This window comes from Mauremys mutica, chromosome 12 (genome assembly GCF_020497125.1).
Source record: "Mauremys mutica isolate MM-2020 ecotype Southern chromosome 12, ASM2049712v1, whole genome shotgun sequence".
NCBI lineage: Eukaryota > Metazoa > Chordata > Testudines > Geoemydidae > Mauremys > Mauremys mutica.
This window is the reverse complement of record NC_059083.1, coordinates 21814428-21839553: the sequence shown is the minus strand read 5'-3', so window position 1 is coordinate 21839553 and position 25126 is coordinate 21814428. Positions and strand designations below refer to the sequence as shown.

The following is a 25126-nucleotide window of genomic DNA, read 5'->3' as shown; positions in this document are numbered from 1 at the left end:
CGTCTGGTGCTGCCATCTCCAAAGCAGAGCCTTCCTCCCAGGCAGGAAACACCTTTTCTGTCCTGCCCACGTAGATCTGAGCCCACAGTGCTCTGCCTCTAGAAGAGGACGCCATTTTCACAGCCCCAGCCGGAACAACCCCTTTGCCACCCTACCACAGGTGATGGGATGAGCGTGGGGGGTGCTAGGGTTGCCAGCTGGCCAGTTTTTGTGCAGCCTTGCCACATTAGAGCGCTCTGCAGGTCTCGCCTCTGGAGTCCAGACTGTGGTGCCAGTCTAGCAGTAAGGTAAGAAAAGCGACAACATAACATAAGTTTCAGAGCAGGAGCCATCTTAGTCTGTATCAGCAAAAAGAACAGGCGTCCTTGTGGCACCTTAGAGACTAACACATTTATTTGGGCATAAGCTTTCGTGGGCTCCAGCTCACTTCGTCTGATGCAGAAGTGCAGGTTGGAGTTTGGCAGGTGAATAAATATATACTTGCAGAGATGGGTGTGAAGCATTACTATGCAGAGGACCAGTGCTAACGAGGTCAATACGATCAGGCGGGATGTGGCCCATTGTCACGGAGTGTAGGGGAGTCAGGCCCTGCACCCCCGGGCTCCCTGCCGATTCACCGGGACTCTCAGCCAGCCAGTAAAGCAGAAGGTTTATTTAGACGACAGGAACACAGTCCAACACAGATCTTGCAGGCACAGATAACCGGATCCCCCCAATTAGGTCCATTTTGGGGGCCTCACAGCCCCCCTCGGGGATCAGAGCCCTTTCTCCCTGCTTCCCCTCTATCCCCAGCCAACTCCCGTCTGCCCAGCCCCCTCCGGCCCCTCCTCTCTCCTCCGCTTCTTTCCCGGGCTAGGAGGTCACCTGACCCCTTTGTCTCCAACACCTTTAGCCAGCACCTTTGCCCGGAGGGGCCCAGCCATCAGTTGCTAGGTGACAGAACGTCAGGCATTTGGCTGCATGGCCTTTTGCTGCTAGAAACTTAGGATCTGTACCCAGCCCCCAGTAAGACCAGTCCCACTTCGTCACACCTCTCCCCCCTTCGAGACCGAACTGAGCGGGGTCCCTCCAGCCAGTGACCTGGGGAAGTTCGAACCCACCTACATTCCCATGGCTGCCCCAGAGTCCGACTGGGTCTCTACCCAGTTAACCCGGTGGGGGGTCGGTCTGCTCAGTTTGTCCGGGAGTTTGGGGCACTGGGACCGCAGGTGGCCCCTCTGGCCACATTGATAGCAGCGCATGTCCCGTTGGTCCCCTCGAACCGGTCGGTTGTCCCTGGCGCTGGCCGTTCCCTTTGGGCAGGGGCTCTCCCGATTCCCCTTTTGGGTGGTCTCAGGATGACTCTCTCTCTGCGTCGCGACGGGCCTGTTCCTTTGGGGTTCCTCCCTGCCACCCCCCAACCGGCTCTTCACATAGTCATCGGCCAGCCGCCCTGCGTGTTGCGGGTTCTCTGGCTTTTGGTCCCTTAACCACAGCCTCAGGTCGGATGGGCACCGCTCATACAGCTGCTCCAGTACCAGCAGTTTAACCAGGTCCCCCTTCGTCTGGGCCCCATCTGCCCACTTGCTGGCGTATCCCTCCATGCGGATGGCCAGCTGCAGATAGGAGACTTCAGGGGTTTTATCCTGACTCCAGAACCTCTCCCGGTGCATCTCCGGGGTCAGCCCAAACTCGCGCAGCAGGGCCTGCTTGAATGGTTCGTAGTTCCCTTTCTCCTCCTCTCCCAGCTGTCCGTACAATGCCACGGCCTTGGGGTCCAGTAAGGGGGTGAGAACCCGGAGCCTGTCCGCAGGATCCACCTGGTGCAGCTCGCAGGCCGTCTCAAAGGCACCCAGGAAGTCATCCATGTCCTCCCCCTCCTTGCGCGGGGCCAGGATGGACTTATCAAAGCTCCGCGCAGTCCTGGGCCCCCCCTCACTCACCGCAGCCCGGGGCCTGCTGCCCCCCAGCCTCGCCAGGTCCAGCTCATGGTGACGCTGTCGCTCTTTCTCCGCCCGTTCCTGCTCCCTCTGTCGCGCCTCATGTTCCCTCTGTTCCTTACGATCCTCCAGCTCTCTCAGTTTGATCTCTCTCTCCCATTCCAGCCGCTGGCGCTCCACGGATGCCGAGCGTCGCGGGGACGATCCCCTGCTGGCCGGGGGGGTCACGGTGCCCTCGGTAGCTGGGCTCCTCCTCCCCCTCCCCCTAGGCCTAGGGGTGGGAGGTCTCGGGGACCCCTCAGCGGCCGGCTGACCACTCCCAGCGGGGACAGACACTGGTGCCTGCGCTGCATCTGCCCGGCTGCTTCCCTCAGAGACAGGGATCGGTTCATTCCCGCGATCTGCGTCCTCCAGCCAGGCCATCAGCTGGTCCTTGGTTAGTTTCCCACTGCGCAGCCCCCTGTGCTTGCAAATCTCCACCAGGTCACACTTGCGCTGCGTGGCATACATCTTCCTGCTGGCCGCTCGCAGGCCGGGGTGCTCGCCGCTCCCCACGGGTTCCAGGGGGACCCCTAGTGTGTCAGTCCTTGAGGTCACCCCCTCTCTGCCAGGGTCGAGCTGCAGCTTCCTCCGCTTCTGGGATCGCTCGCTGTGATCCCCTGGGTGACCCTGTTACTGCAAAGTCCTGCTCCCTGGTCACGCTCTCCCAGGGGTTAATCGCCCCGTCATTTTACTGCGCCCCAGTCACTTACTGCAGGAAGCGCCGTCCACGGGGTGCAGTCATCCCACCTCTACCACCAGTTGTCACGGAGTGTAGGGGAGTCAGGCCCTGCACCCCCGGGCTCCCTGCCGATTCCCCGGGACTCTCAGCCAGCCAGTAAAGCAGAAGGTTTATTTAGACGACAGGAACACAGTCCAACACAGGTCCTGCAGGCACAGATAACCGGATCCCCCCGATTAGGTCCATTTTGGGGGCCTCACAGCCCCCCTCGGGGATCAGAGCCCTTCCTCCCTGCTTCCCCTCTATCCCCAGCCAACTCCAGTCTCCTCAACCCCCTCCGGCCCCTCCTCTCTCCTCCGCTTCTTTCCCGGGCCAGGAGGTCACCTGACCCCTTTGTCTCCAACACCTTTAGATGCACCTTTGCAGGGAGGGGCCCAGCCATCAGTTGCTAGGTGACAGAACGTCAGGCATTTGGTTGCATGGCCTTTTGCTGCTAGAAACTTAGGATCTGTACCCAGCCCCCAGTAAGACCAGTCCCACTTCGTCACACCCATTACTAACTGTTGATGAGAAGTGAATACGAAAAGGGAGAAAATCTTTTGTAGTGAGCCAGCCACTCCCAGTCTCTATTCAGGCTGGGTGTGATGCAATCAGACTTGCAAATAGATTCCAGCTCAGCAGTGTCATGCCGAGGTCTGGTTTTGAAGGTTTTTTTTAAGTATGGCAACTTTCAAGTTTGTCACTGAGCGTCCAGGGAAATTAAAATGCTCTCGCAATTTGTGTGTCTGCGATGGCTCTCTAAAACAGGCTAGTAGTCGCTCACTATAGTGGCGCTGAGACCCATTTTGCTGCTAGGGCAGTGCTGTGTGTGTGTGTGTGTCCTGAAGAAATTAAAGGAAAACGATCAGAGAAGGGAAGTGATGCTTGGCAGCAAGACAGCGGTGGGGTTCTGGGTTATCCATTTTTTTTATCTGCATTATCCATTTTCTTCATTATCCATATCTGCATTTCTTTTCAGAGCTCCTCCGCTTCTAGTTTCATCTCCAGTGTTTCAACCAGAATGCCCCTTCTTTTAAGGATCTAGCTCCCAGTTCAATTTTATATCTAGCTACCTCCTTGTAAAATGGCTCCCCCCACAAATGAAAGGGTTCTGTTCAGGGGCGGCTCTAGGTATTTTGCCACCTCAAGCACGGCAGGCAGGCTGCCTTTGGCGGCTTGCCTGCGGGAGGTCGGCCAAAGCCGCAGGACCAGCGGACCCTCCACAGGCAGCCTGCCTGCCGCCCTCGCGGTGACCGGCAGAGCGCCCCCCGTGGCTTGCCGCCCCAAACACGTGCTTGGCGTGCTGGTGCCTGGAGCCGCCTCTGGTTCTGTTGTGGATGATCTCCAGACAGATGGACCTTTTACCATAGTTAATTCATTGCCATTGGTCCTACACAAAGGTCTGATGTTACTGGGAGGCCATGTTTGTTCCAATCTTTACTTTACAGAAGTTTTACAAAGTGCTAGTAAGGAGGGACACTTTAATACTTACCGTACGTTGTGCTAAATGAATTCTTTACTTTGTGAGGGGTTTTAGTGGAGAATCCCACTCATCGTCTCTTGCACAGTTTTCAACAGAAATTGCAACTCACAAACACAAAGAGGCAAATTCTGCTCTCTTCAGCACTGCTGGAAATCTGGAGTAACTGCCTGAGTGTCACCCATTATTCTGAATTTGGAGCTGTGTAAATGAGAACAGAATATGGCCCCTCTTCTTTCATTTTTAGTTTTGATCTTAGGGCTCCAAGATTTTCTATAACATATTTGAAATGCTACTCAATTTAGAATGTCCATTGATGATTTGTGCACTGGAAATGTAAAAATACAGAAACTGCTGCTAGGAAACGCGCTTCAGTTGCCGGGTACCATGAAACAGTCTTTTGGTTAAGGTGTAATGAACTATGGTTCATGTGCATCACCCAAATTGTTGCAGGGCCACAAGGTTTGAAGCAATTCCCTGCAGGGTAGTGGTGGGGTTTCGCTATTTTTCAAATCTACTTGTGTCTGTAGCATAGTCCCTTGGGGGGAGGGATAGTTCAGTGGTTTGAGCATTGGCCTGCTAAACCCAGGATTGTGAGTTCAATCCTTAAGGGGGCCACTTAGGGATCTGGGGCAAAAATTGGTCCTGCTAGTGAAGGCAGGGGGCTGGGCCCAATGACCTTTCAAGGTCCCTTCCAGTTCTAGGAGATTGGTATATCTCCGATTATTACCTTTATTACCACAGTGAGAGTTGCCCGGCAGGATTGTGTAAATCGGCCGTAGCTCCACCGGGGTCAATGGGGCCAGATCCCAGCTGGGGTCACTGGGCGTCGCTCTGACAGCGGAGCGGTGCTGAGTTGCTCCTGTTGGGCATCTGGCTGTATCAATTCGAGTAGCTCTTTGTCCCTCCCCATCGAGCCCCAGCTGAGATGATCTCGTTCATCTTCCAGGTCACAGGAGGAGCAGGTGCTGGGCGAAGCAGGAATTTCCCAGGCATGCGGCTCATGCATTTCACCTCGCCTTAGATCATTGCCAGAGAACCAGCGTTAGGGGCACCGGGTGAAGCACGGCCGGCAGCTCAGCGTCATTGCAGCTGGAGAACCCGAGTCCCTCTGGAACATGTCCCGTGAGCTGAGGCAACGCACCGCCAGGACCCGAGGGGTCTGGAAATGCCAGGTGTGAGATCACAATGTCCCATAGCAACAGGCAACCCCACTACCATGTCGCTGAGCCCACAGGGGATGTGTACCTGGCCAGGTTACGCTCCCGTCCCCAGCCGCTGAGCATGGAGACCCTGCAGGGTGTGCGGGATGCGCTGGAGACTCAGGGAGTGCTGGATGAGGAGCTGGGAGCCGGCTTTGAGCGGGCCCTGGCGGAGTTCCCCCGGGAGCCCCCGTGTGTGCAGAACAACACAGAGATGGTGATCCAGAGCGATGAGACTGAGCTGACGTTCCTCTCTGGGAAGGGGAAATGTAAGATCAGGATCTCTGACAATGGCGCCTGCTATGAGGTGAAAGAGCCAACGGCCCGGGTGTACCTGGCCAGGTTAAAGTCCCGTCCCCAGAAGCTGAGCACGGAGACCCTGCAGGGTGTGCGGGATGCGCTGGAGAAGTGGGGGTTGCTGGACGAGGAGCTGGGAGCCTGCTTTGAGCGGGCCCTGGCGGAGTTCCCCCGGGAGCCCCGGTGTGTGCAGCGCAATGCCCGGATGGTGATCCGGCATGACCGCACCGAGCTGGTGTTTGTGTCGGGCCAGGGGGAATGTGAGGTCACGGTGTCCGAAGGTGAGAGGGAGCCCTGCTACGAGGTGAAGGAGCCCACGGTGACGGTGTATCAGGAGAGGTTACGCTCCTGCCCACAAAGGCTGAGCACGGGGAACCTGGAGAGAATTCGGGACAGGCTGGAGTCCTGGGAGGTGATGACCAAGGAGCTGAGATGCTGCTTCGGTCTGGTGCTGGGGGAATTCCCCAAAGAGCCGGAGTGCGTCCGGGACAACCCCAGGATGTGCTTCATCTGGGACGAGACGAAGCTGCAGCTGGTCTCTGAAGATGGGGACTGCGAGGTCTCCGTGACCTGCTGTGACGGGAAGCCCAGCTACGAGGTGAAGGTGAAGAGCTGGGAGATGTATCGGGAGAGGATGCGTCGCTCTGAACAGCCGCTGAGCATTGAGAGCCTGGTGGGCGTGCAGAGAGAGGTGCGGGGTCTGTCAGGGGCTCCCGAGAAGGTCAAGGAGGCCTTGAACGTGGCCGTTAGGGGTTTCTCCGCGGAGCCGAGCTGCCTGCAGGAGAACGCCCGGCTGGTCATTGAGTGCGACAGGGGCGAGATGGTCTTTGTCTCCGGGAAAGGGGAGAATAAAGTGGACGTGTGCATCATCGATGGGAAGGTCAGTTACAATGTCAGAGCCACCACGTGGGTGACTTTCCTTAGGATGTTCCGGAAACTACTCCCCAAGATCCCCGAAGCCTTGCTGAAGCTCATCCGCAGCTTAGCCCAATTCCTACTGTTTGGAGCGCTGTGAGGTGACTGGCCCAGACCCCACTCCCCTCCCAGAGCTGGGGAGAGAACCCAGGAGTCCGGGCTTCCAGCCCCCCTGCTCTAACCCACCAGCCCCCACTCCCCTCCCAGAGCCAGGGAGAGAACCCAGGAGTCCTGGCTCCCAGCCCCCATGTGACCAGGATAGGGGGATACAGAGGGGATGTTATGCCCACCTCTATTTCACTCCCCTTCTCCCTGCCCCCTCCACCTCACTCTTTGCTGAAGCATGGCCCGAGATCTGCCTTGTCGGAGAGCCGTCCTCAGAGCTCAGCCAGATTGTGAGGTCTGCGCTCAGAGTTCCTGGTGCCAACATGATGCGGCACAAACAGACCTCAAATCCACCGCGACCGTGTATGGAGCATGTTAACAGCTATGGCGCCGTCCCACCCCCACATCGAAAATCTGCCGATTGGTTCCCCTCACGCTGACACGGCCAAAACATTTAGCCACCGACCTGTGTGCACCCCCATCTGATGCCTCTTCAATTCCATGCCCCCCTAGACACTCAGCCAGTAGAAGGCTGATGGTGCAACCCCAACACACAAGATTTACGGCCTATAGAAAGACACCCAAATTGAAACTGGAAGCTCATATTCCTCCGGGGATAGATTCACAGATTATAAAGCCAGAAGAAACTACCATTATCTACTCTGACCTCCTGTGTAACACCAGCCCGAAGACTTCCCTGAATTAATTCATCTTTGGACTAGAGTAAGATCTCTTAGATCAACTTCCCATCCGTGATTTTAAAATGGCCAGTGATGGAGGTGGTTAGAAAGTGGAATATATAAATGAATTTCCTTTGGTTTAGCGAAGTGTATCCCTGTACCTTTAAACTGCTGTCGGTCAGCTAAGCTCTTAGGAAATCCACCCATCAGTATATTTCTTTCTCTAACCTCATAAGGCGCTAAAGATCTCACCAAAGATCAGCCGTCTGTGAGCGTGTCGACACGGGGAAATCAAGCAGCGTAGATATGGGGGGAATAATTAGATTGCTCTAGCAACGCCAGCATGATTCCCATGTGGCCGCTCTGTACCGCTTGATTGTGGCATAAAGCGAAGAAACTATATAGCGGTGTACTTCTCGGTTCAATTTCCCCACGTAGACAAGCTGTTTGACCCTAAATCTAAGTGCCTATTTTCCTGTGGAGATCAATTCGTTTCTAGCCCATAGGGCTGATTTAACCTTTATTGTATTGAGCTGTAACGCAAGGAACCTACAGGCCTGTACCCTGTAAGACATTAGCTTCAGCGAGTGAGCATAAGTCTAGTTCAGTAGGGTAGGCCTGCGACCTGTCGCATAGAGAGCTGGCCTAGCGGTTCCCTCTCAATCTGAGGAACTACACCTCTACCCCGATACAACGCTGTCCCCGGGAGCCAAAAAATCTTACCGCGTTATAGGTGAAACCGCGTTATATCCAACTAGCTTTGATCCGCCGGAGTGCGCAGCCCCGCCCCCCGGAGTGCTGCTTTACCGTGTTATATCCGAATTCGTGTTCTATCGGGTCACGTTATATCGGGGTAGAGGTGTAGATAATGAGTTGGCGACACTGGGCCAGAAAGGGTTAAGCGACTAGCAGGCGAAATGGCCCAAATTCTACCTTGAAAGACATTATAAAAGTATGTACATGATAATTAAGGCTGTTCCTTATAAATAGCTAACAAAACCATGTTAGATAGATTAGAGCTTTCAGATGTAGACTTGTACTGGTAGAGAATTGGAAGAAGATAGTGATTGTATTGGTCTGCGTTTCCCAATATCTTGTTAGAGGTTAACGATGTAACCAGACAATTCCTGTCTGTTACTATGTTCTACTGATTCAGGGGATATTAACGTTTAGCTGGAACTTGGGTGTGATAATACCATTGTCTCTATTTCTCTTTGAAGTCTGTAGTGAACTACGAATGGCTCAATGGAGAATTACCTTACGCTGATGAATGCAATGACCTTTGTATACATAGGCAATAGGAGGTTTTACTGCAAAGCCGCAATGTAGGTTACCTATTCTTCACCCAAGGAATAGCTGCTGTCAAGGGGCTATCCATAGCCGGCCAGAGATTTATAAAAGAACTTGGCCCCATCCTGACATCTCAGATCTGCTTAAACTTGGTCGGGGAAAGCTTGAGTCACAAGACTGAGGTGTCCAGCTCCAGTCTGGATCACTCTGCTGCTGCTCGTGGAAGAATTTGAACAAACTCTCTATAGGGACTGTCTAATTGGATTATAACCCAATGAACTGATTCTGGGAAGAAGTTTTTTGCAAGCCAGCACCCCACCATCTCTACTATGAACCTGCCCTAAGAACGCTAGTCATATCTGTAGGTATAACAATCTTTTAACCCCAATACGCTCTTTCATTTCTTTTTTCAATAAACTTTAGTTTGGTTAATAAGAATTGGCTGTAAACGCATATTTGGGTGAGATCTGAAATATTCATTGACCTGGTGGGTGATGTGTCCGATCCCTTGAGACTGGTAGACCTTCATATGTGATGAACAAGAGTTTCAGTAATCCTCACCATATTTGCCTTGGCTGTCTGAGTGGGAGCCTGTGATGGGGTGCACTTGCCCCACACTGGAGAGGAAGGGGTTAAGCCTGCACTCTTGGCAGCGGAAGCCCCGCCCCCTCACCCCTGCTGGGCATGCTCCGACTGCGGCTGCAGTATAAAAGGGAGCAGCTCAGCTCAGTCTGGGCTGACCACCGAGGGGGAAGGACGCACCACACCAGCTCCAGCCTGGGAGCAGCCAGGACCCCAGACTGTGGGAGCAGGAGACGCCAGGACCCAGACAGGTGCTCAGGTACCTGCGGACGCCCCAGGGAGATTGCAGTGTCTGGGAGCAGCGCCGCCCGAGGGGCCTGGAGGCTCCAAGATGATGCCTAGTCTTCAGCTGCAGGAGTCATGGTAGGAAGTAGCTCAGGGAGGAACTAGCCAGTGTCCCTGCAACTTCGGTGTGTTTCGGGGGGATTCCCCGCCCACTGGGTGGCAAACCCATGGGACCCAGTGGAACAGGGAGGGCCCGGGTCCCCCTACCCCAGCCGCCCTCTTTGGGGGGCAGCCCACCCAGACCCCTCCTATGGACTCCGGCCATTGGTCTGCGCTTCACTGTAGCCAAGGGGAGTCCTACTGACTCCAGTCACGGGGCCGCGTGGCCCTGAGGCTGAGGGCGGCCATATTGACTAAGCCACAGGGCTACCACGCCCTTGCCCCACCCCAGGGTGAAGGGGGTTAACTTGCCCCGTGACAAAGCCCCAGGCGGGGGTGCTGTAAGGGAGCTGTGGTTTGGGCGTCTCTGTAACCAGGAAGGTGTTGTAGAAGCTGTTTTGTTGCTGGCTAAGTGAATCTAATTATTAGACTAAAACCATCAGTTTTGGGGGGTCTCTGCCCCATTCTTTGATGTTTGTCCTGACTGAGTGTTCTCAGCGTCCCACGCCACCCCCAGGCACCAACGGTCTCAGAGCTAAAATGGCATTAATCGGCTAACCTATAGGACTGGGGCACCCCAGTATTATGTGGGGGAGGAAGTTAGATCTGGGCACGGAAGGCCGAGCATTAGCACGAACATTCATGATGGTGCTCCAGCCCTGCTGCAGGGCAAACCGCCGTGTCGAGCGGAGATTCTCCCATTGCGGTGAGCTTAGCTTGGAAGATCCCTTCCCACCACTTGACCTTTCGGCTCCACTGTTCTCTGCCATCAGCCTTGGGCATGGAGGAACCTGGCCCGTCGGACTCTCTGGGCTCACCAGAGACAGGGCTGGGCCTTCGTCGCGTACCACCAGGGCCTCCAGGGAGGGTGTGAGAACGCAGGTCCAAGAGCTTATGCAAGGAATGGTGCCACCTATCCCCGCAGCTGTCCTATTCCTATCTTTGTATGGGGCTTGGCGCTTTTCTGGCTTTATTCCTTGGTTTAATACAGCTCTCTGAGGCTGCACTTTGTCCTCAGTGTGCGTGTCCTTGTCATCCACCCCAGGGGCCCCTGCACAATACTGAACTCATGGGTTTTAGCTCTGGGTCGTCTGCTTCTGGGACAAGAACCTTCTTATCTTCTGGTCACCTGGCCAGCGATACAAATACTGTTGACTGTCAAAAAGGAGGCGGCAGCAGGTTGTATCCTGAGAGTCCAGTGCACAGCGACACTAGATTGCACGGACGAGACTGGACGATTGCCGCTTAAACCCTGTTAGGAATGGCCTGCTCTTTGAGCCAACGAAAACGGGAGGATTCATAAAGGGGATTAACTGATGCCACCCCCAACTACAAAATGAAATCAAAGAAATGTTTGTAAAAAATACTGACCCGATTTAGAGGAACTAGAAGTTTTTCTTTTTGAACTGTCGCCTTTTATTTTATTTCCAGTGAGTTGTGTAATGTGGTCTGACACCCCCGGGGGTTCGGCTCTGGGGGCTGTAGTTTCAAGCTCAAGCAAGTGAAAGTCACGTCCGCCACTTGCTGCAGATGTGGCGTCTCTAGGAACACACAGAGACCAAGGGGAGTGACCACACAGACATTCACAAGCACAACGTCTAGTTTGTTGTACAACTTTTATGAAAGTTACAGTTATCGTTATGATTATCGAAGCCCATAGAAATCCTAGACTGACCTATGCACACGTTACACCTATAATCATCCTCACATCCTTAGCGATATTCTTCGGGGCCGAGGGCAGCCAGTGGAGGGATGGTTCCTGCTGGAGTTTTGCCGTAGGGAACTGGATCCATCCCCTGGCAAACAGAGGCTAGGGACACCATCCCTGCCCATCCGGGCATGTACCCATTGGTACATCTTTTCCCCGTAATCTTATGGCATCAGGTTATTGTTCGGTCACTTACTTACGTCAGCATTTCTTAGCTCTGAGACTAAGGCCTGCTATGGCTGAGCTACAATTTTACAGCCTGCAGGCCTTGTGTTTCAACCCTACTTACCTAGATACTTAATACAGAATTATCCCTTCTGACAACTGATCAATCTTATACTTCCAGAACCTACAACTTAACCCTATTTAGCAAACAATGTGTATATAGGACATAGCACGTTAGTTAATCGTAACATCACACAATAAATGAAGGATAAATTGAACTAATTGGCTACCGAACGGTGATTGCGCACTGGCATTGAGACAAACTGCATGGCACCAGGAGGAAGGAAATATGGAAAGGTAGAAGCACCCAGCTTTGGAGTATTCCAAGGAGCGAATTCTTGTTAGTTGTGCGGGTTGATACAGACGCGCGATGAATGGCAAAGGATGAAACTGAAACTGAAAAATCCTCCCATGAGAGAATCACATCTGAAAAAGAGCTCGGCAAGTTTGTCTCTTTCACCCTGATCCGAGTAAAATAAACTAACTCTCCCACCTTGTCTCCCTGAATCAGGAGTATTTCTGGTACGCCACTGCCATCTCCTGGCCTTTGTCTGGAGCACCAGAGAAACCAGAGAGCACTAAGTGCCAAGTGTCGGATAGCAAGCAGAGGGCAGCAGTGTCCGACGGGGTATAACAACCCTGAAGTCTCCGAGGAGAACCCCAGAAGCCACTGAGCTCAGAGTTGTGACCAGATCCCTGTGGCGCTTCGGACCAGCTTCTTCCATCCAGCCCCGGGTTACCAGGAATACGAAGCCGTGAGACCTCCTTTCAGAGGTTGCATTTCCCCTTGGTTTAGATCAATTATTTGAAAGCTGCCTTGCCAGAGCTTCACTGGCTCCACAGTGAGATCCCACGGGATTTCCAGAGCTTCGTAAAGTTTCCGGCTGGTCGATCATCTACTCTGACCTCCTGCATAATGCAGGCCCCTAAATACCCAGACACCCCTGTATTGAGCTCAAGAACTTGTGGTTCACAAATGTGTGTCCTCCAGAAAGGCAACCGATCCGGACTGATGTTAAAAATGTGTGCCTTGTTTCTCCTTGGCATTTGTCCGGCTTTAACCTTCCAGCCATTGGTTCTTAATCGGCCTTTGTTCAGGATATTAAAGAAGATTTTCGTACTGGGTATTTTCTCCCCGTGAAGGTTACTTATACATTAATCAAGTTGCCTTTTGATTTTCCTTTTGTGCTCAATTAAATGGGGTGAGCTCCAAGGCATTTTCTCCACCCCTTCGGTAAGCTGGCAGTGGGTTATAGAGATAAGATAGAGGTAGCTATCAGGCTGTTACGTAATGTCCTGCAGGCCTAAGGCCTGAATCACAATCAACTTAGCATAACCGAGGCCTGAGGCTGGGCACTTAAAGGGATCTGCAGTATTTGGATTTCTGAGTAACCAGTGAGGTGATACAGAAGCTGGTTTGTGCTGGTTGGTAAATCTAAGTAAGGGCTTGGCTACACTTACGGTTTGCAGCGCTGGTCATCCAGCTGTGCAGGGCCAGCGCTGGTGTGTGGCCACACTCACAGCTACCAGCGCTGGTGTGTGGCCACATTTGCAACATTTGCAGCGCTGTTGGGAGTGCTGCATTATGGGCAGCTATCCCAGCATTCAAGTGGCAACAACGTGCTTTTCAAAAGAGGGGGGTGGAGGGTGGTGTACTGTGACAGGGAGCGGGGAAGAGAGAGAGAGTGGATTTTTGGAGCCAACACTGTGTGTTAGTTTCCTGGATTGAAAAATCACAAAATGTTCGCGAGCCCTTAGTCTTAACTCTTAATTGCAAACAGCCTGCCTCCAACACGGACTCCCCGCTGTTTCACTCACTCCCTGTGGTGTACTGTGACAGGGAGCAGGGAAGAGAGAGAGAGTGGATTTTTGGAGCCAACAGTTTAGCTTCCTGGATTGAAAAATCACAAAATGTTCACGAACCCTTGGTCTTAATTGCAAACAGCCTGCCTCCAACGCTGTTTCTCTGTCAAGCAAACATTCACTCCCTGCCTCTCATTTGATCGTTCACAGCCAGGTACAGATAGCTCCTGTTTGCTGTGATCAGTGTTTGTTTTTTAGATAAGCAGTTCAACGGAGCTCCGATCGGAGTTCACAACAAAACAAAGAAAGGCTGCATAACAAAACAAAGAGAGTAATTTAGTTAAAAGCTTTCTGGGATATCTCCTTATTCCCTGGAGGCCAATAAAAGCGCTGGTGTGTGTCCACACTTGATGAGCAGCGCTGGATCACCAGCGCTGCAATCGCTACACCCCAACCTGGCCAGGTGTACAGCCAGCGCTGCAGCCAGGGAGTTGCAGCGCTGGATGTGCCTTGCAGGTGTGGACGGTTACTAATTGCAGCGCTGGAAAGCCTCTACCAGCGCTGCAACTTGCAAGTGTAGCCAAGACCTAAGTATTGGAAGATCCACCAGTGTCTGGGGTTTGTCTGCCCCATTCTGTTTGCAGTTCACCCTGATTGAGTGACCTCAGCTGGCTCCCATGGGCAGCACCGTCACAGTGGTGTAGTCGTGCTAGGATCCACAGAACCAGGTCAATTAAGCTTTGGGTCAGAACCTCACGCTATCCACATTGGAATTTTGGTATTGAGAGTGTGGTTGGTTAAAGAGCAGTTGCAATGGATGAGCAAAGAGCATATGAAGCCTTGACAAAAAAAAAAAGCCCTGGCAGATTTGTGTTCAGAACAGGGGATAAGCTTTAGAAAGCTACAGCTCAAGAACTGAGAGAGCTGTTAATGGCCAGTGACCAGGAGGCAGGAGCACAGCCCCTACCTGAGGCCACAGAAGCGATTCGAATGCAAAAGGCAGCAAGCAAACTGCAGCTTGAGCATGAACAGAAACTAGCAGATCTTCGGTGGCTGGGAAAGCAGAAGATGGCGGAGCTGGGAGGAGAAGCTGCTATACAAGAGGAAACGGCTCCTGGGGAGTGTCTGGTGCTGCTGGCCGCTGAGGAGGGGGCTCGCCAGGTGCAACAGGAGACAGCCAGGCTTCAGCTCCATGTCGAAAAAGCAAGGGGAGAACAGCAGAAACTGTGTCCTCTGGGCAGGCCAGTTTGTAACAAGGTTGGCACGTTGTGTAACTCTGAGCAGTTGTCTGGGTGTCACCAAACGTACCCAGCACGGCCCCCTGCATGTCAGTGCCGTTCTGTGAGTGCAGCAGACGGTGACCCCACACGTTGTGCCCGTGCGCTGTACGGGACTGGCCATGGAAAATTCAGACAGTGTGTGAAAGTCAATGGGAAAAGCTGTTTAGGGCAAGTGATGGCTTCTCCCATCACTCTTGTGACAGCAGATCTGGTCAAAGAGGACGATTATTTACCAATCCGAGGGTGAACGTTGTAGTTCCCTGTGAGTTTACTGCACGGGCGCCTTCGGCCAGACTCCACCTCGAATGGAAGGGGGCTCGGCAGGATGTGACAGCTGGGTAAGGAAGTTGTTGCCTGAGGATCTTTTGCTTGGGGAAGATGGTCGAGCTCCGTTCAGTCGAGGTAGCTGGTCACAGGACAGGAGTGATCTGAAACCTGGGTCTGTTATGGGCCATGATTTGCCTGGGGAGGGTTCTGAGCAGAAGAGCTGTTTGGCTGGGGATGAAGTGTCTGAATGTCTGTCCAATGTCTCAGAGGTGAAGCTGGAATTAGATCAAGCACAGGAAGAGCTCATGGGTCAGGAAAACGTTTCTCCGGAGCCGACGGAAGCGGCTGGTCCGGGTACAGCCCTGGCTGAGGGAGGAGAGGGGAGATGGGTGATGGGTGATGGATCGGTGGCTGGTCCAGCTTGGAAACGGGGGGCGGTGATTTGCTGGTGGTAGTTCAGTGCAGTGCGGAGAACAGCGGTTTACCTGGTAAGGAAGCTGCCCGACTCTCCCAGGATTTGTCTATAACCAGCCCTGTGGGCTGGGACAAGGAGATTTTGGGGGAGCCCAGGCAGCCGTGGCAGCCGATGGCTTTGTCTAGTCAGCAGTGTGGGAGGCCAGGCTGGTGGACGAGGAGTGTCCCTGTCCCTTACCTGCTCCCTGGCTGGAGAACTGGGACGGTGAAGGGAACGTGCCTGTGTCTGTTAGGCCCACGCGCCAACTGTCTCCGGCACCCGTGGGTGCCCGTGCCCCACCCCCGCCCCTGGCCCTGCCCTGACTCCACCCCCATTCCAACCCCATCCCCAAAGTCCCCACCCCAGCTCCACCCCCTCCTTGCCCCTATTGGATCCCTTCCCCAAATCCCCACCCCAGCCCCACCTCGTCCCCTAGCGCACCGCGTTCCCCTCCTCCCCCACCTCGCGAATCAGCTGTTCTGCGGAGGGGGGAGAAGCGGGATGCAGCGGCGCTCGCGGAGGAGGCGGAGGTGGGGGTGAGCTGGAGCGGGGGGCGGGTTGGCACCTGTGTCTGTCAGGGGTATTGACTTGCCTAGGGAGGGAGCTCCCCCTCCCCCCCCCCCGTGTGCTGGGAGCAGGGAAGTGAGCTCCCGAGCCGGGGGCCTGTGGCTCAGGGACGTGTTCCTTTCGAGCAAGCCCTGGGTGAAGCGGGTAAGGGCAGAACTTCGGGGGGGGGGGGATGTTACTTAGAGAAGCTCCTGGGGAAAGGGACCCTCATGGTAACCTGGCCAAGCAGTTTGCTGTAGCTGACGGGCGTGGAAGTGATTTAACCAAGGAAGTTTCAGTTCCTAACAGCCAGAAATGTTCTGCTGTGAATGGATCCACTGACTTTCCTTCTGCAAGATCCAGTGTGGGGAGCTCTGGGAAGGTCTCGGATGGAGGAGAAGCTGTTAAGGGATTCACACAGCCCTGTGATCTGGCTGGGTTTGGCCAGCTTGTGGGGAGACAGTGGTGTTGGGACAGGAATGTCTCCAGGCTGATTCTGGGAGTGAGCATCTGTGCTTCAGGATTGGGTTACTGGTGTCTCAGAGCAGAACAGTTTTATGGCTGAAGGCTTGAGGATGCAGGAGAGAGCCAGCAAACGCTCACCCTCAGGCCCTCTGGATTTGTGGGTATCTCTGTGAGACAGAGTCCAGCCTTGGAATTGGTAGCAGCTGAAAATCTAAAAGCTAGTGTCTGTGTTGATGCAAATTACCTGGCTGACGGGGGGAGGAAAGACTTGCCACAAATACTCCTGTTCTTTTTGCTAATAGCTGTTAGCACAGAGAGCCCCACCCCCACCCCCCAGCCAGTGAATTCTGTTAAGCAAGAGGAATCAGGGTTCGATCCTTCAGAACAAGGAGGAAAGAGAGAATTTAATCTTGCAAAGGGAAGCCACAGGGTAACCCCAAAAAGGCCAAAACCCCAGTGGTATTGGGCCAAAGGTGCGACATGACAAACATGATTGTAACTAGACCCTTGCAATGAATTTGTTGTTATTGCTAATGACGGTTTTTGTGACTAATGTGTTGCTATTACCAAGAACTGTAAAAATGTACAACGGGCCTAATCTTCTGGCAAATCCCTTAAACATGCTGAGGGTGATCCATAAGGGCCCACTTGCTGTTAAAAAGCCTTGTCATGCTGAGGTTTCACAGTTAGTGCCTGTAACGAGTACTGGGACTTTTCACAGGGGAAAGGACGTTCCAGACCTGATTGCGCTGTATGGAAAAGGGAAACTGAGGCACACGACCATCTTGCTTTCACGGCTAAGTGCCAAGATTCCTGTACCAAGGACAACATTGTCTCGATATTAATTGGGTTCCGAATGTTTGCCAGAGCTTGTGTGGATAAAGTAGCTGTTTTCTTTAGCTCTTGGCAAGATCCCATGAGCCATACAGGAATCCTGCTGCAACAGCAGATCCAATCCACTGTTGTTCTAATCAAGTTTTACCTTGAGTTTGTAAAGAGATTCAATCATGTTATTGAACATGAGTTAGAGACACCGTTTCTGTTATGCACTGGTACGGCCGCTAGCCCAACACTAGCTGCAGTGAGACAGACCCAAGGATGGACACAAGCTCGTTGTGTCAACCCGGTGCCTTCCCGCTGCGCGCTGCCCGGCTCAGCGCTCTCCCCAGGGTCAGATTAACTCTCCTGTGGGCCCAGGGCGATTAGATGTTGTGGGGCCCCCCCTGTAGTCACATCTCTTTCCTAATTTAAAACGAAATGATCACAGTCGGGGCATCGAGGCTCCTAACGCTGCTCAACTTGCCTTTTAATTAACATCAGCCGTTCTGGGGTTACATTTCAGCCTTAAAACATGTAGAATCCAGTTACGTTAATTCAAAATAGCCCACGTCTTATCTCAGAACAGCGTTATCTTCGTTTCTTTCTGGGAGGGAGTTTGGGTGCAGGAGGGGGCTGGGGCAGGGGGTTGGGGTGCAGGGTGGGGTGCAGGCTCTGGGAGGGAGCTTGGGTGCAGGAGGGGGATTCTGACCTGGGGCAGGGGGTTGGGGGGCAGGAGGGGGTGCAGGCTCTGGAAGGGAGTTTGGGTGCAGGACAGGGCTCCAGGCTGGGGCAGGGGGTTGGGGGGCAGGAGGGGGTGCGGGCTCTGGGAAGGAGTTTGGGTGCAGGACAGGGCTCCAGGCTGGGGCAGGGGGTGGGGGGCCGGGGGGGGGGCGGGCTCTGGGGAGGAGTTTGGGTGCAGGAGGGGCTCCAGGCTGGGGCAGGGGGTTGGGGGGCAGGAGGGGGTGCGGGCTCTGGGAGGGAGCTTGGTTGCAGGAGGGGGATTCTGACCTGGGGCAGGGGGTTGGGGGGCAGGAGGGGGTGCAGGCTCTGGAAGGGAGTTTGGGTGCAGGACAGGGCTCCAGGCTGGGGCAGGGGGTTGGGGGGCAGGAGGGGGTGCAGGCTCTGGAAGGGAGTTTGGGTGCAGGACAGGGCTCCAGGCTGGGGCAGGGGGTTGGGGGGCAGGAGGGGGTGCGGGCTCTGGGAAGGAGTCTGGGTGCAGGAGGGGCTCCAGGCTGGGGCAGGGGGTTGGGGTGCAGGGTGGGGTGCGGGCTCTGGGGAGGAGTTTGGGTGCAGGAGGGGCTCCAGGCTGGGGCAGGGGGTTCGGGTGCAGGGTGGGGTGCGGGCTCTGGGGAGGAGTTTGGGTGCAGGAGGAGCTCCAGGCTGGGGCAGGGGGTTGGGGGCAGGAGGGGGTGCAGGCTCTGGGAGGGAGTTTGGGTGCAGGACGGGGCTCCAGGCTGGGGCAGGGGGTTGGGGGGCAGGAGGGGGTGCAGGCTCTGGAAGGGAGTTTGGGTGCAGGACGGGGCTCCAGGCTGGGGCAGGGGGTTGGGGGGCAGGAGGAGGTGCGGGCTCTGGGAGGGAGCTTGGGTGCAGGAGGGGGATTCTGACCTGGGGCAGGGGGTTGGGGGGCAGGGGGAGGTGCAAGGTGCAGGCTCCGGCTGCTGGCACGTCTCGGCACGGGAGAGGGACAGCGTGTCTCCGTGCGCTGCCCACGCCCGCAGGCGCCACCCCTGCAGCTCCCATTGGCCAGTTCCAGCAGCCGGCCACTTCCGGGAGCGGCGTGGGGCCACGACACTCAGGCAGCCTGCTGGAGCCCGGCTGTGCCGGGCACCCCCTTAGCCCAAGGTCCTGGGCTGCCGCCTCTAAAGCCCCTGTGTTAATCTGGCCCTGGCTCTCCCTCTGAGCCAGCCCGTTTCCACGCTGAGCAAAGTGGATTCCAGCCTGTTCCTTAGAGCGGGGCTGGGAAAGCAAACCGGCACGCGGCCGGATTTATAATTTTGACACACACACGCTGTGCTGGTGGGGAGTTCAGAGAGGCAACCCCCAGGTATAAACCGAACGAGGTAGTGATCTCCTTAAGCTGTTAGCAGTATCGGGTTTATGGTACACAGACCAGCAGGTTTAATTCCAGCCAGCAGGGGGCAGCGGGAAAACACGCATGCACACCTGCCACTCACACCGCCAGCCCGTAGGGGGCAGGAGGCAAACACAATGCAGTCAGTGAAGCCAGGGCTGGATTCTGATCTCAGTAACCCCAGTGTCAATCTGGAGTGACTCCAGTTCAGCACTCTTTATACTGGAGTGAAACAAGAAATCCACCCACCCTTCTCCAGACAGACCCCACCCCTTCCCCATCCGTCAGGGCCTTTCCCGCCGCCTCATCCCTGGGTTATAACAATTTATGATGACCAAAAAAAGGCAAAGCAATCCGAGCTGGACTCTGGTCACCAAGCGCCCCTTTAAGAAGCAAGGGGGAGGAGCTATTTAAAGGCAATGGCTAGATCGATTTTTTTTGTCCTCTCGCAGAAATGATTTCCTCTTCCCTCCTGGTTTGCGGAGCAGGGATTAGAGGCCCCGGCCGAGCCAGGCCCCCAGCATGGCCAGCCCTGCGGCCAGGGAGAGCTGGGCCCCGGCGCCCTCGACCGAGCTGCAGAATTCGCCCTCGCAGCACTCGTAGGAGGTGCTGTAGGTGATGCCGGCGAAGGTCGAGTTGTCGTTGGTGTGGCATTTCCCCTTGTCAACGCAGTTCTTCTTCATGATCAGCTTGTGGCCGGCTGGGGGCAGAGAGCGAGAGAGAGGGAATGGGAGAAGGAGACTGGGCCCAAGAGAGAGCGACGGAGCTGGAGAAGGGGGGAAGGGGATGGGGACCGGGCGAGGGGGACAGAGCCAGAGAATGGGGGAAGGGGACGGGGACCAAGAGAGAGTGACGGAGCCGGAAAAGGAGGGAAGGGGATGGGGACTGAGAGAGAGCGATGGAGCCAGAGAAGGGGGGAAGGGGATGGAGCTGGAGAAGGAGGGAAGGGGACAGGGACCGACAGAGAGCGATGGAGACGGAAAAGGAGGAACAGAACGGGGACCGAGCGGGAGGGAGCCCCAGGGAGGGGGAAGGCGACGGAGCTGGAGAAGGAGGGAACGGGACGGGGACCAAGTGGGAGGGAGCCCCAGGAAGGGGGAAGGTGATGGAGCCGGAGAAAGGGGAATGGGACAGGGACCGAGAGGGAGCGACGGAGCCGGAGAAGGAGGGAACGGGACGGGGACTGAGCGGGAGGGAGTCCCAGGGAGGGGGAAGGCGACGGAGCTGGAGAAGGAGGGAATGGGACGGGGACCGAGCGGGAGGGAGCCCCAGGAAGGGGGAAGGTGATGGAGCCGGAGAAGGGGGAATGGGACGGAGCCAGAGAAGGAGGGAAGGGGACAGGGACTGAGAGGGAGCAACGGAGCCGGAGAAGGGGGAACTGGACAGGGACCGAGCGGGAGCGACGGAGCCGGAGAAGGGGGAACGGGACAGGGACCGAGAGGGAGCAATGGAGCTGGAGAAGGGGGAACGGGACAGGGACCGAGCGGGAGGGAGCCCCAGGGAGGGGGAAGGCGACGGAGCTGGAGAAGTGGGAACGGGACAGGGACCGAGAGGGAGCGACGGAGCCGGAGAAGGGGGAAGGGGACGGGGACCGAGCGGGAGCGACGGAGCCGGAGAAGGGGGAACGGGACGGGGACCGAGAGGGAGCGACGGAGCCGGAGAAGGGGGAAGGGGACGGGGACCGAGCGGGAGCGACGGGGCCGGAGAAGGGGGAACGGGACGGGGACCGAGAGGGAGCGACGGAGCCGGAGAAGGGGGAACGGGACGGGGACCGAGAGGGCGCGACGGAGCCGGAGAAGGGGGAACGGGACGGGGACCGAGAGGGAGCGACGGGGCCGGAGAAGGGGGAACGGGACGGGGACCGAGAGGGCGCGACGGGGCCGGAGAAGGGGGAACGGGACGGGGACCGAGAGGGCGCGACGGAGCCGGAGAAGGGGGAACGGGACGGGGACCGAGAGGGAGCGACGGAGCCGGAGAAGGGGGAACGGGACGGGGACCGAGCGGGAGCGACGGAGCCGGAGAAGGGGGAACGGGACGGGGACCGAGCGGGAGCGACGGGGCCGGAGAAGGGGGAACGGGACGGGGACCGAGAGGGCGCGACGGCGCCGGAGACGGGGGGATGGGACGGGGACCGAGAGGGCGGGACGGAGCCGGAGATGGGGGAACGGGACGGGGACCGAGCGGGAGTGAGGGGGCCGGAGAAGGGGGAACGGGACGGGGACCGAGAGGGCGCGACGGAGCCGGAGAAGGGGGAACGGGACGGGGACCGAGAGGGAGCGACGGAGCCGGAGAAGGGGGAACGGGACGGGGACCGAGAGGGCGCGACGGAGCCGGAGAAGAGGGAACGGGACGGGGACCGAGAGGGAGCAAGGGGGCCGGAGAAGGGGGAACGGGACGGGGACCGAGAGGGCGCGACGGAGCCGGAGAAGGGGGAACGGGACGGGGACCGAGCGGGAGCGACGGGGCCGGAGAAGGGGGAACGGGACGGGGACCGAGCGGGAGCGACGGCGCCGGAGAAGGGGGAACGGGACGGGGACCGAGCGGGAGCGACGGGGCCGGAGAAGGGGGAACGGGACGGGGACCGTGGGGGCGCGACGGAGCCGGAGAAGGGGGAAAGGGACGGGGACCGACTGGGAGCGAGGGGGCCGGAGAAGGGGGAACGGGACGGGGACCGAGAGGGAGTGGGGGGGCCGGAGAAGGGGGAACGGGACGGGGACCGAGAGGGCGCGACGGAGCCGGAGAAGGGGGAACGGGACGGGGACCGAGAGGGAGCGACGGAGCCGGAGAAGGGGGAACGGGACGGGGACCGAGCGGGAGCGACGGAGCCGGAGAAGGGGGAACGGGACGGGGACCGAGCGGGAGCGACGGTGACGGAGAAGGGGGAACGGGACGGGGACCGAGAGGGCGCGACGGAGCCGGAGAAGAGGGAACGGGACGGGGACCGAGAGGGAGCGAGGGGGCCGGAGAAGGGGGAACGGGACGGGGACCGAGAGGGCGCGACGGAGCCGGAGAAGGGGGAACGGGACGGGGACCGAGAGGGAGCGCGGGGGCCGGAGAAGGGGGAACGGGACGGGGACCGAGAGGGAGCGAGGGGGCCGGAGAAGGGGGAACGGGACGGGGACCGAGAGGGCGCGACGGAGCCAGAGAAGGGGGAACGGGACGGGGACCGAGAGGGAGCGACGGTGCCAGAGAAGGGGGAACGGGACGGGGACCGAGAGGGCGCGACGGAGCCAGAGAAGGGGGAACGGGACGGGGACCGAGAGGGCGCGACGGAGCCGGAGAAGGGGGAACGGGACGGGGACCGAGCGGGAGCGACGGAGCCGGAGAAGGGGGAACGGGACGGGGACCGAGAGGGCGCGACGGAGCCGGAGAAGGGGGAACGGGACGGGGACCGAGAGGGAGCGAGGGGGCCGGAGAAGGGGGAACGGGACGGGGACCGAGAGGGCGCGACGGAGCCGGAGAAGGGGGAACGGGACGGGGACCGAGCGGGAGCGACGGAGCCGGAGAAGGGGGAACGGGACGGGGACCGAGAGGGAGCGACGGCGCCGGAGAAGGGGGAACGGGACGGGGACCGAGAGGGCGCGACGGAGCCGGAGAAGGGGGAACGGGACGGGGACCGAGCGGGAGCGAGGGAGCCGGAGAAGGGGGAACGGGACGGGGACCGAGAGGGCGCGACGGAGCCGGGGAAGGGGGAACGGGACGGGGACCGAGAGGGAGCGACGGAGACGGAGAAGGGGGAACGGGACGGGGACCGAGAGGGAGCGACGGAGACGGAGAAGGGGGAACGGGACGGGGACCGAGCGGGAGCGACGGGGCTGGAGAAGGGGGAACGGGACGGGGACCGAGCGGGAGCGACGGGGCCGGAGAAGGGGGAACGGGACGGGGACCGAGCGGGAGCGACGGAGCCGGAGAAGGGGGAACGGGACGGGGACCGAGAGGGAGCGACGGAGCCGGAGAAGGGGGAACGGGACGGGGACCGAGCGGGAGCGACGGAGCCGGAGAAGGGGGAACGGGACGGGGACCGAGCGGGAGCGACGGGGCTGGAGAAGGGGGAACGGGACGGGGACCGAGCGGGAGCGACGGGGCTGGAGAAGGGGGAACGGGACGGGGACCGAGCTGGAGGGAGCCCCAGGGAGGGGGCAGGAGCCCGGAGCCGCAGGCAGGGCCGTTACCTGCGTGGCCCCGGATGGTGGCGCAGAGCTGGTTGTCCTGGCAGGTGACGGTGGTGGTGTGGCAGGGGATGTCAAATATGGTGAAGTCGCATTTCAGGCACTGCAGGGCCGCTCCTGGGAACAGAGAGCAGGGGTGAGACCCACCGACCCTCCCTCAGCCGGGCACAGGGGGCTGCATCCCTGGGGGGTCCCTGTCTGCAGCTGGGCCTGTCCCAGCCCCATGACAGCGCCCCCTGGGGGGAGCCCCAGGGAATGAGCCAGGCAGGAGGGGCTGAGGGGCTGGGGTTGAGGTGGGGGAATAAGGGGCCATGAGTCAGGTTAGGGGTGGGTCAGGGGTTCAGGGGATGGGGCTGAGGCTGGGGGGGCTGAGAGAAGGGGGTCAGGGGTGAGGGTCTGGGGAAATGGGGTGTGGGTCAGGGTCTGGGGGGCTGAGAAGGGGGATCAGGTCGAGGTGAGGGTGTGGGTAAATGGGGTGTGGGTCAGGGGCTGGGGGGCTGAGAAGGGGGATCAGGTCGAGGTGAGGCTGGGGGAATGGGGTGTGGGTCAGGGGCTGGGCGGCTGAGAAGGGGGATCAGGTCAAGGTGAGGGTAAGCCGTGGCAGCGAGAGCCTGGCGCTGTTTATCAGAGGGGTCTGGAAACAGGCCACATGTTTAGGGCAGCAAAAAATAATCCCTCTATTCCCACCCCGCTGCTCCCCTTCCCCCACAGTCCCCATTAAAGCTCCGTCTGCCACCCCCCAGTGCCCCCGTTACCCCGCTTCCTTCAACCCTCACTTTGTTAGGCAGGATTTCCGGCGGCAGGGGCGTAGCAGTATCACGTGCACATTCACTGAACAGTGGCGCTTAATTTCCAAAAATTCTCTTACAAATAGGAGAATTTAACTCCACAAAGCTCAAGGGTGGGAAAAGCTGGAAAGGGCAGAGTTAAGGGGGCATTTCCCACATAACTCTGATCCCCCCAGAGAGATGTCGATAGGAAGGGAGAACAACTGAGTACCTCAACCAGTTCTTGCCACAACTTGTACTCACATGACCCACTGCGATCCCTGACTGTGGTCTGTGAGTGCCATTGATACAAGGGAGGGCAGAGTTAAGGGGGTATTGGGAAGAATCACCTTAATTCTGGCTGCTGTTCATCCAGTGGTCTGAGTTTTGGGAATTAAACTCTTCCAATCAGGAAGGAGGATAGAGTTTTTAAATTCTCCTTAGCGCAGTGGCTTGGTGTTGAAGTGAGTTACACTCGAAAGGGGGCTCTCTTGAGGAAGAAGGGAATGGAGAAATACAACGCGAGAGCTACCGACCCACACTGGAAAGCAGAGGTGGGGCAAAGATCCCCTGGGTTTCGTGGCTCACCGATCCCGACGCAGGTCAGAACGGCCAGACACAGGAGGAGAATTTTGCCCATGGTCGTCTCCTGGCGAGGCGGACACCAGCGGATTATGGAGGCCGGCGGGACCGTCCCAGGGCTCGGGGGCTGGCGGCTGAGTCTGCGTCTGGCTGCGTGGGATCTGTCTGATACACACAGCTGGGGTGGGAGGGGCAGGTGGGGCATGGACGCAGGGACCCTGATTGGCACAACTTGTAAACACATGGACGTGTGCAGCTGACACAGAGCCCGGGATTAGGTGGAGACGTATTCGTACAGACGAAACACACACACACTCACTCACAATCACTCACACACACCCTGACAGACAGACACA

General features: G+C 57.6%; 2 protein-coding genes across 2 annotated transcripts; one reads left to right on the top strand and one right to left on the bottom strand.

The window, feature by feature from the left end:
• Positions 1–172: 172 nt before the first annotated feature.
• Positions 173–6673, top strand: LOC123346622. Its single transcript, XM_044984100.1, has 2 exons — positions 173–287; positions 5109–6673. The coding sequence occupies exon 2, from the start codon at positions 5348–5350 to the stop codon at positions 6671–6673; it is 1326 nt and encodes a 441-aa protein (XP_044840035.1). The 5' UTR covers positions 173–287; positions 5109–5347.
• Positions 6674–19743: 13070 nt separating this feature from the next.
• Positions 19744–24831, bottom strand: LOC123344928 (sperm acrosome membrane-associated protein 4-like). The gene is made up of 3 exons (XM_044981435.1): positions 24777–24831; positions 23425–23538; positions 19744–19952 (listed from the first exon to the last, which is right to left on the bottom strand). The coding sequence occupies exons 1-3, from the start codon at positions 24826–24828 to the stop codon at positions 19744–19746; spliced, it is 375 nt and encodes a 124-aa protein (XP_044837370.1). The 5' UTR covers positions 24829–24831.
• Between the last annotated feature and the right edge of the window lie 295 nt (positions 24832–25126).

Coding starts and splice junctions, on each gene's coding strand:
- LOC123346622 (XM_044984100.1), top strand. CDS start 5,348: ATGTCCCATAGCAACAGGCAACCCCACTACCATGTCGCTGAGCCCACA.
- LOC123344928 (XM_044981435.1), bottom strand. CDS start 24,828: ATGGGCAAAATTCTCCTCCTGTGTCTGGCCGTTCTGACCTGCGTCGGG. Junction 23,539..24,776: donor TCTGACCTGCGTCGGGATCG/GTGAGCCACGAA, acceptor CTCTGTTCCCAG/GAGCGGCCCTGCAGTGCCTG. Junction 19,953..23,424: donor CACCATCCGGGGCCACGCAG/GTAACGGCCCTG, acceptor CTCTGCCCCCAG/CCGGCCACAAGCTGATCATG.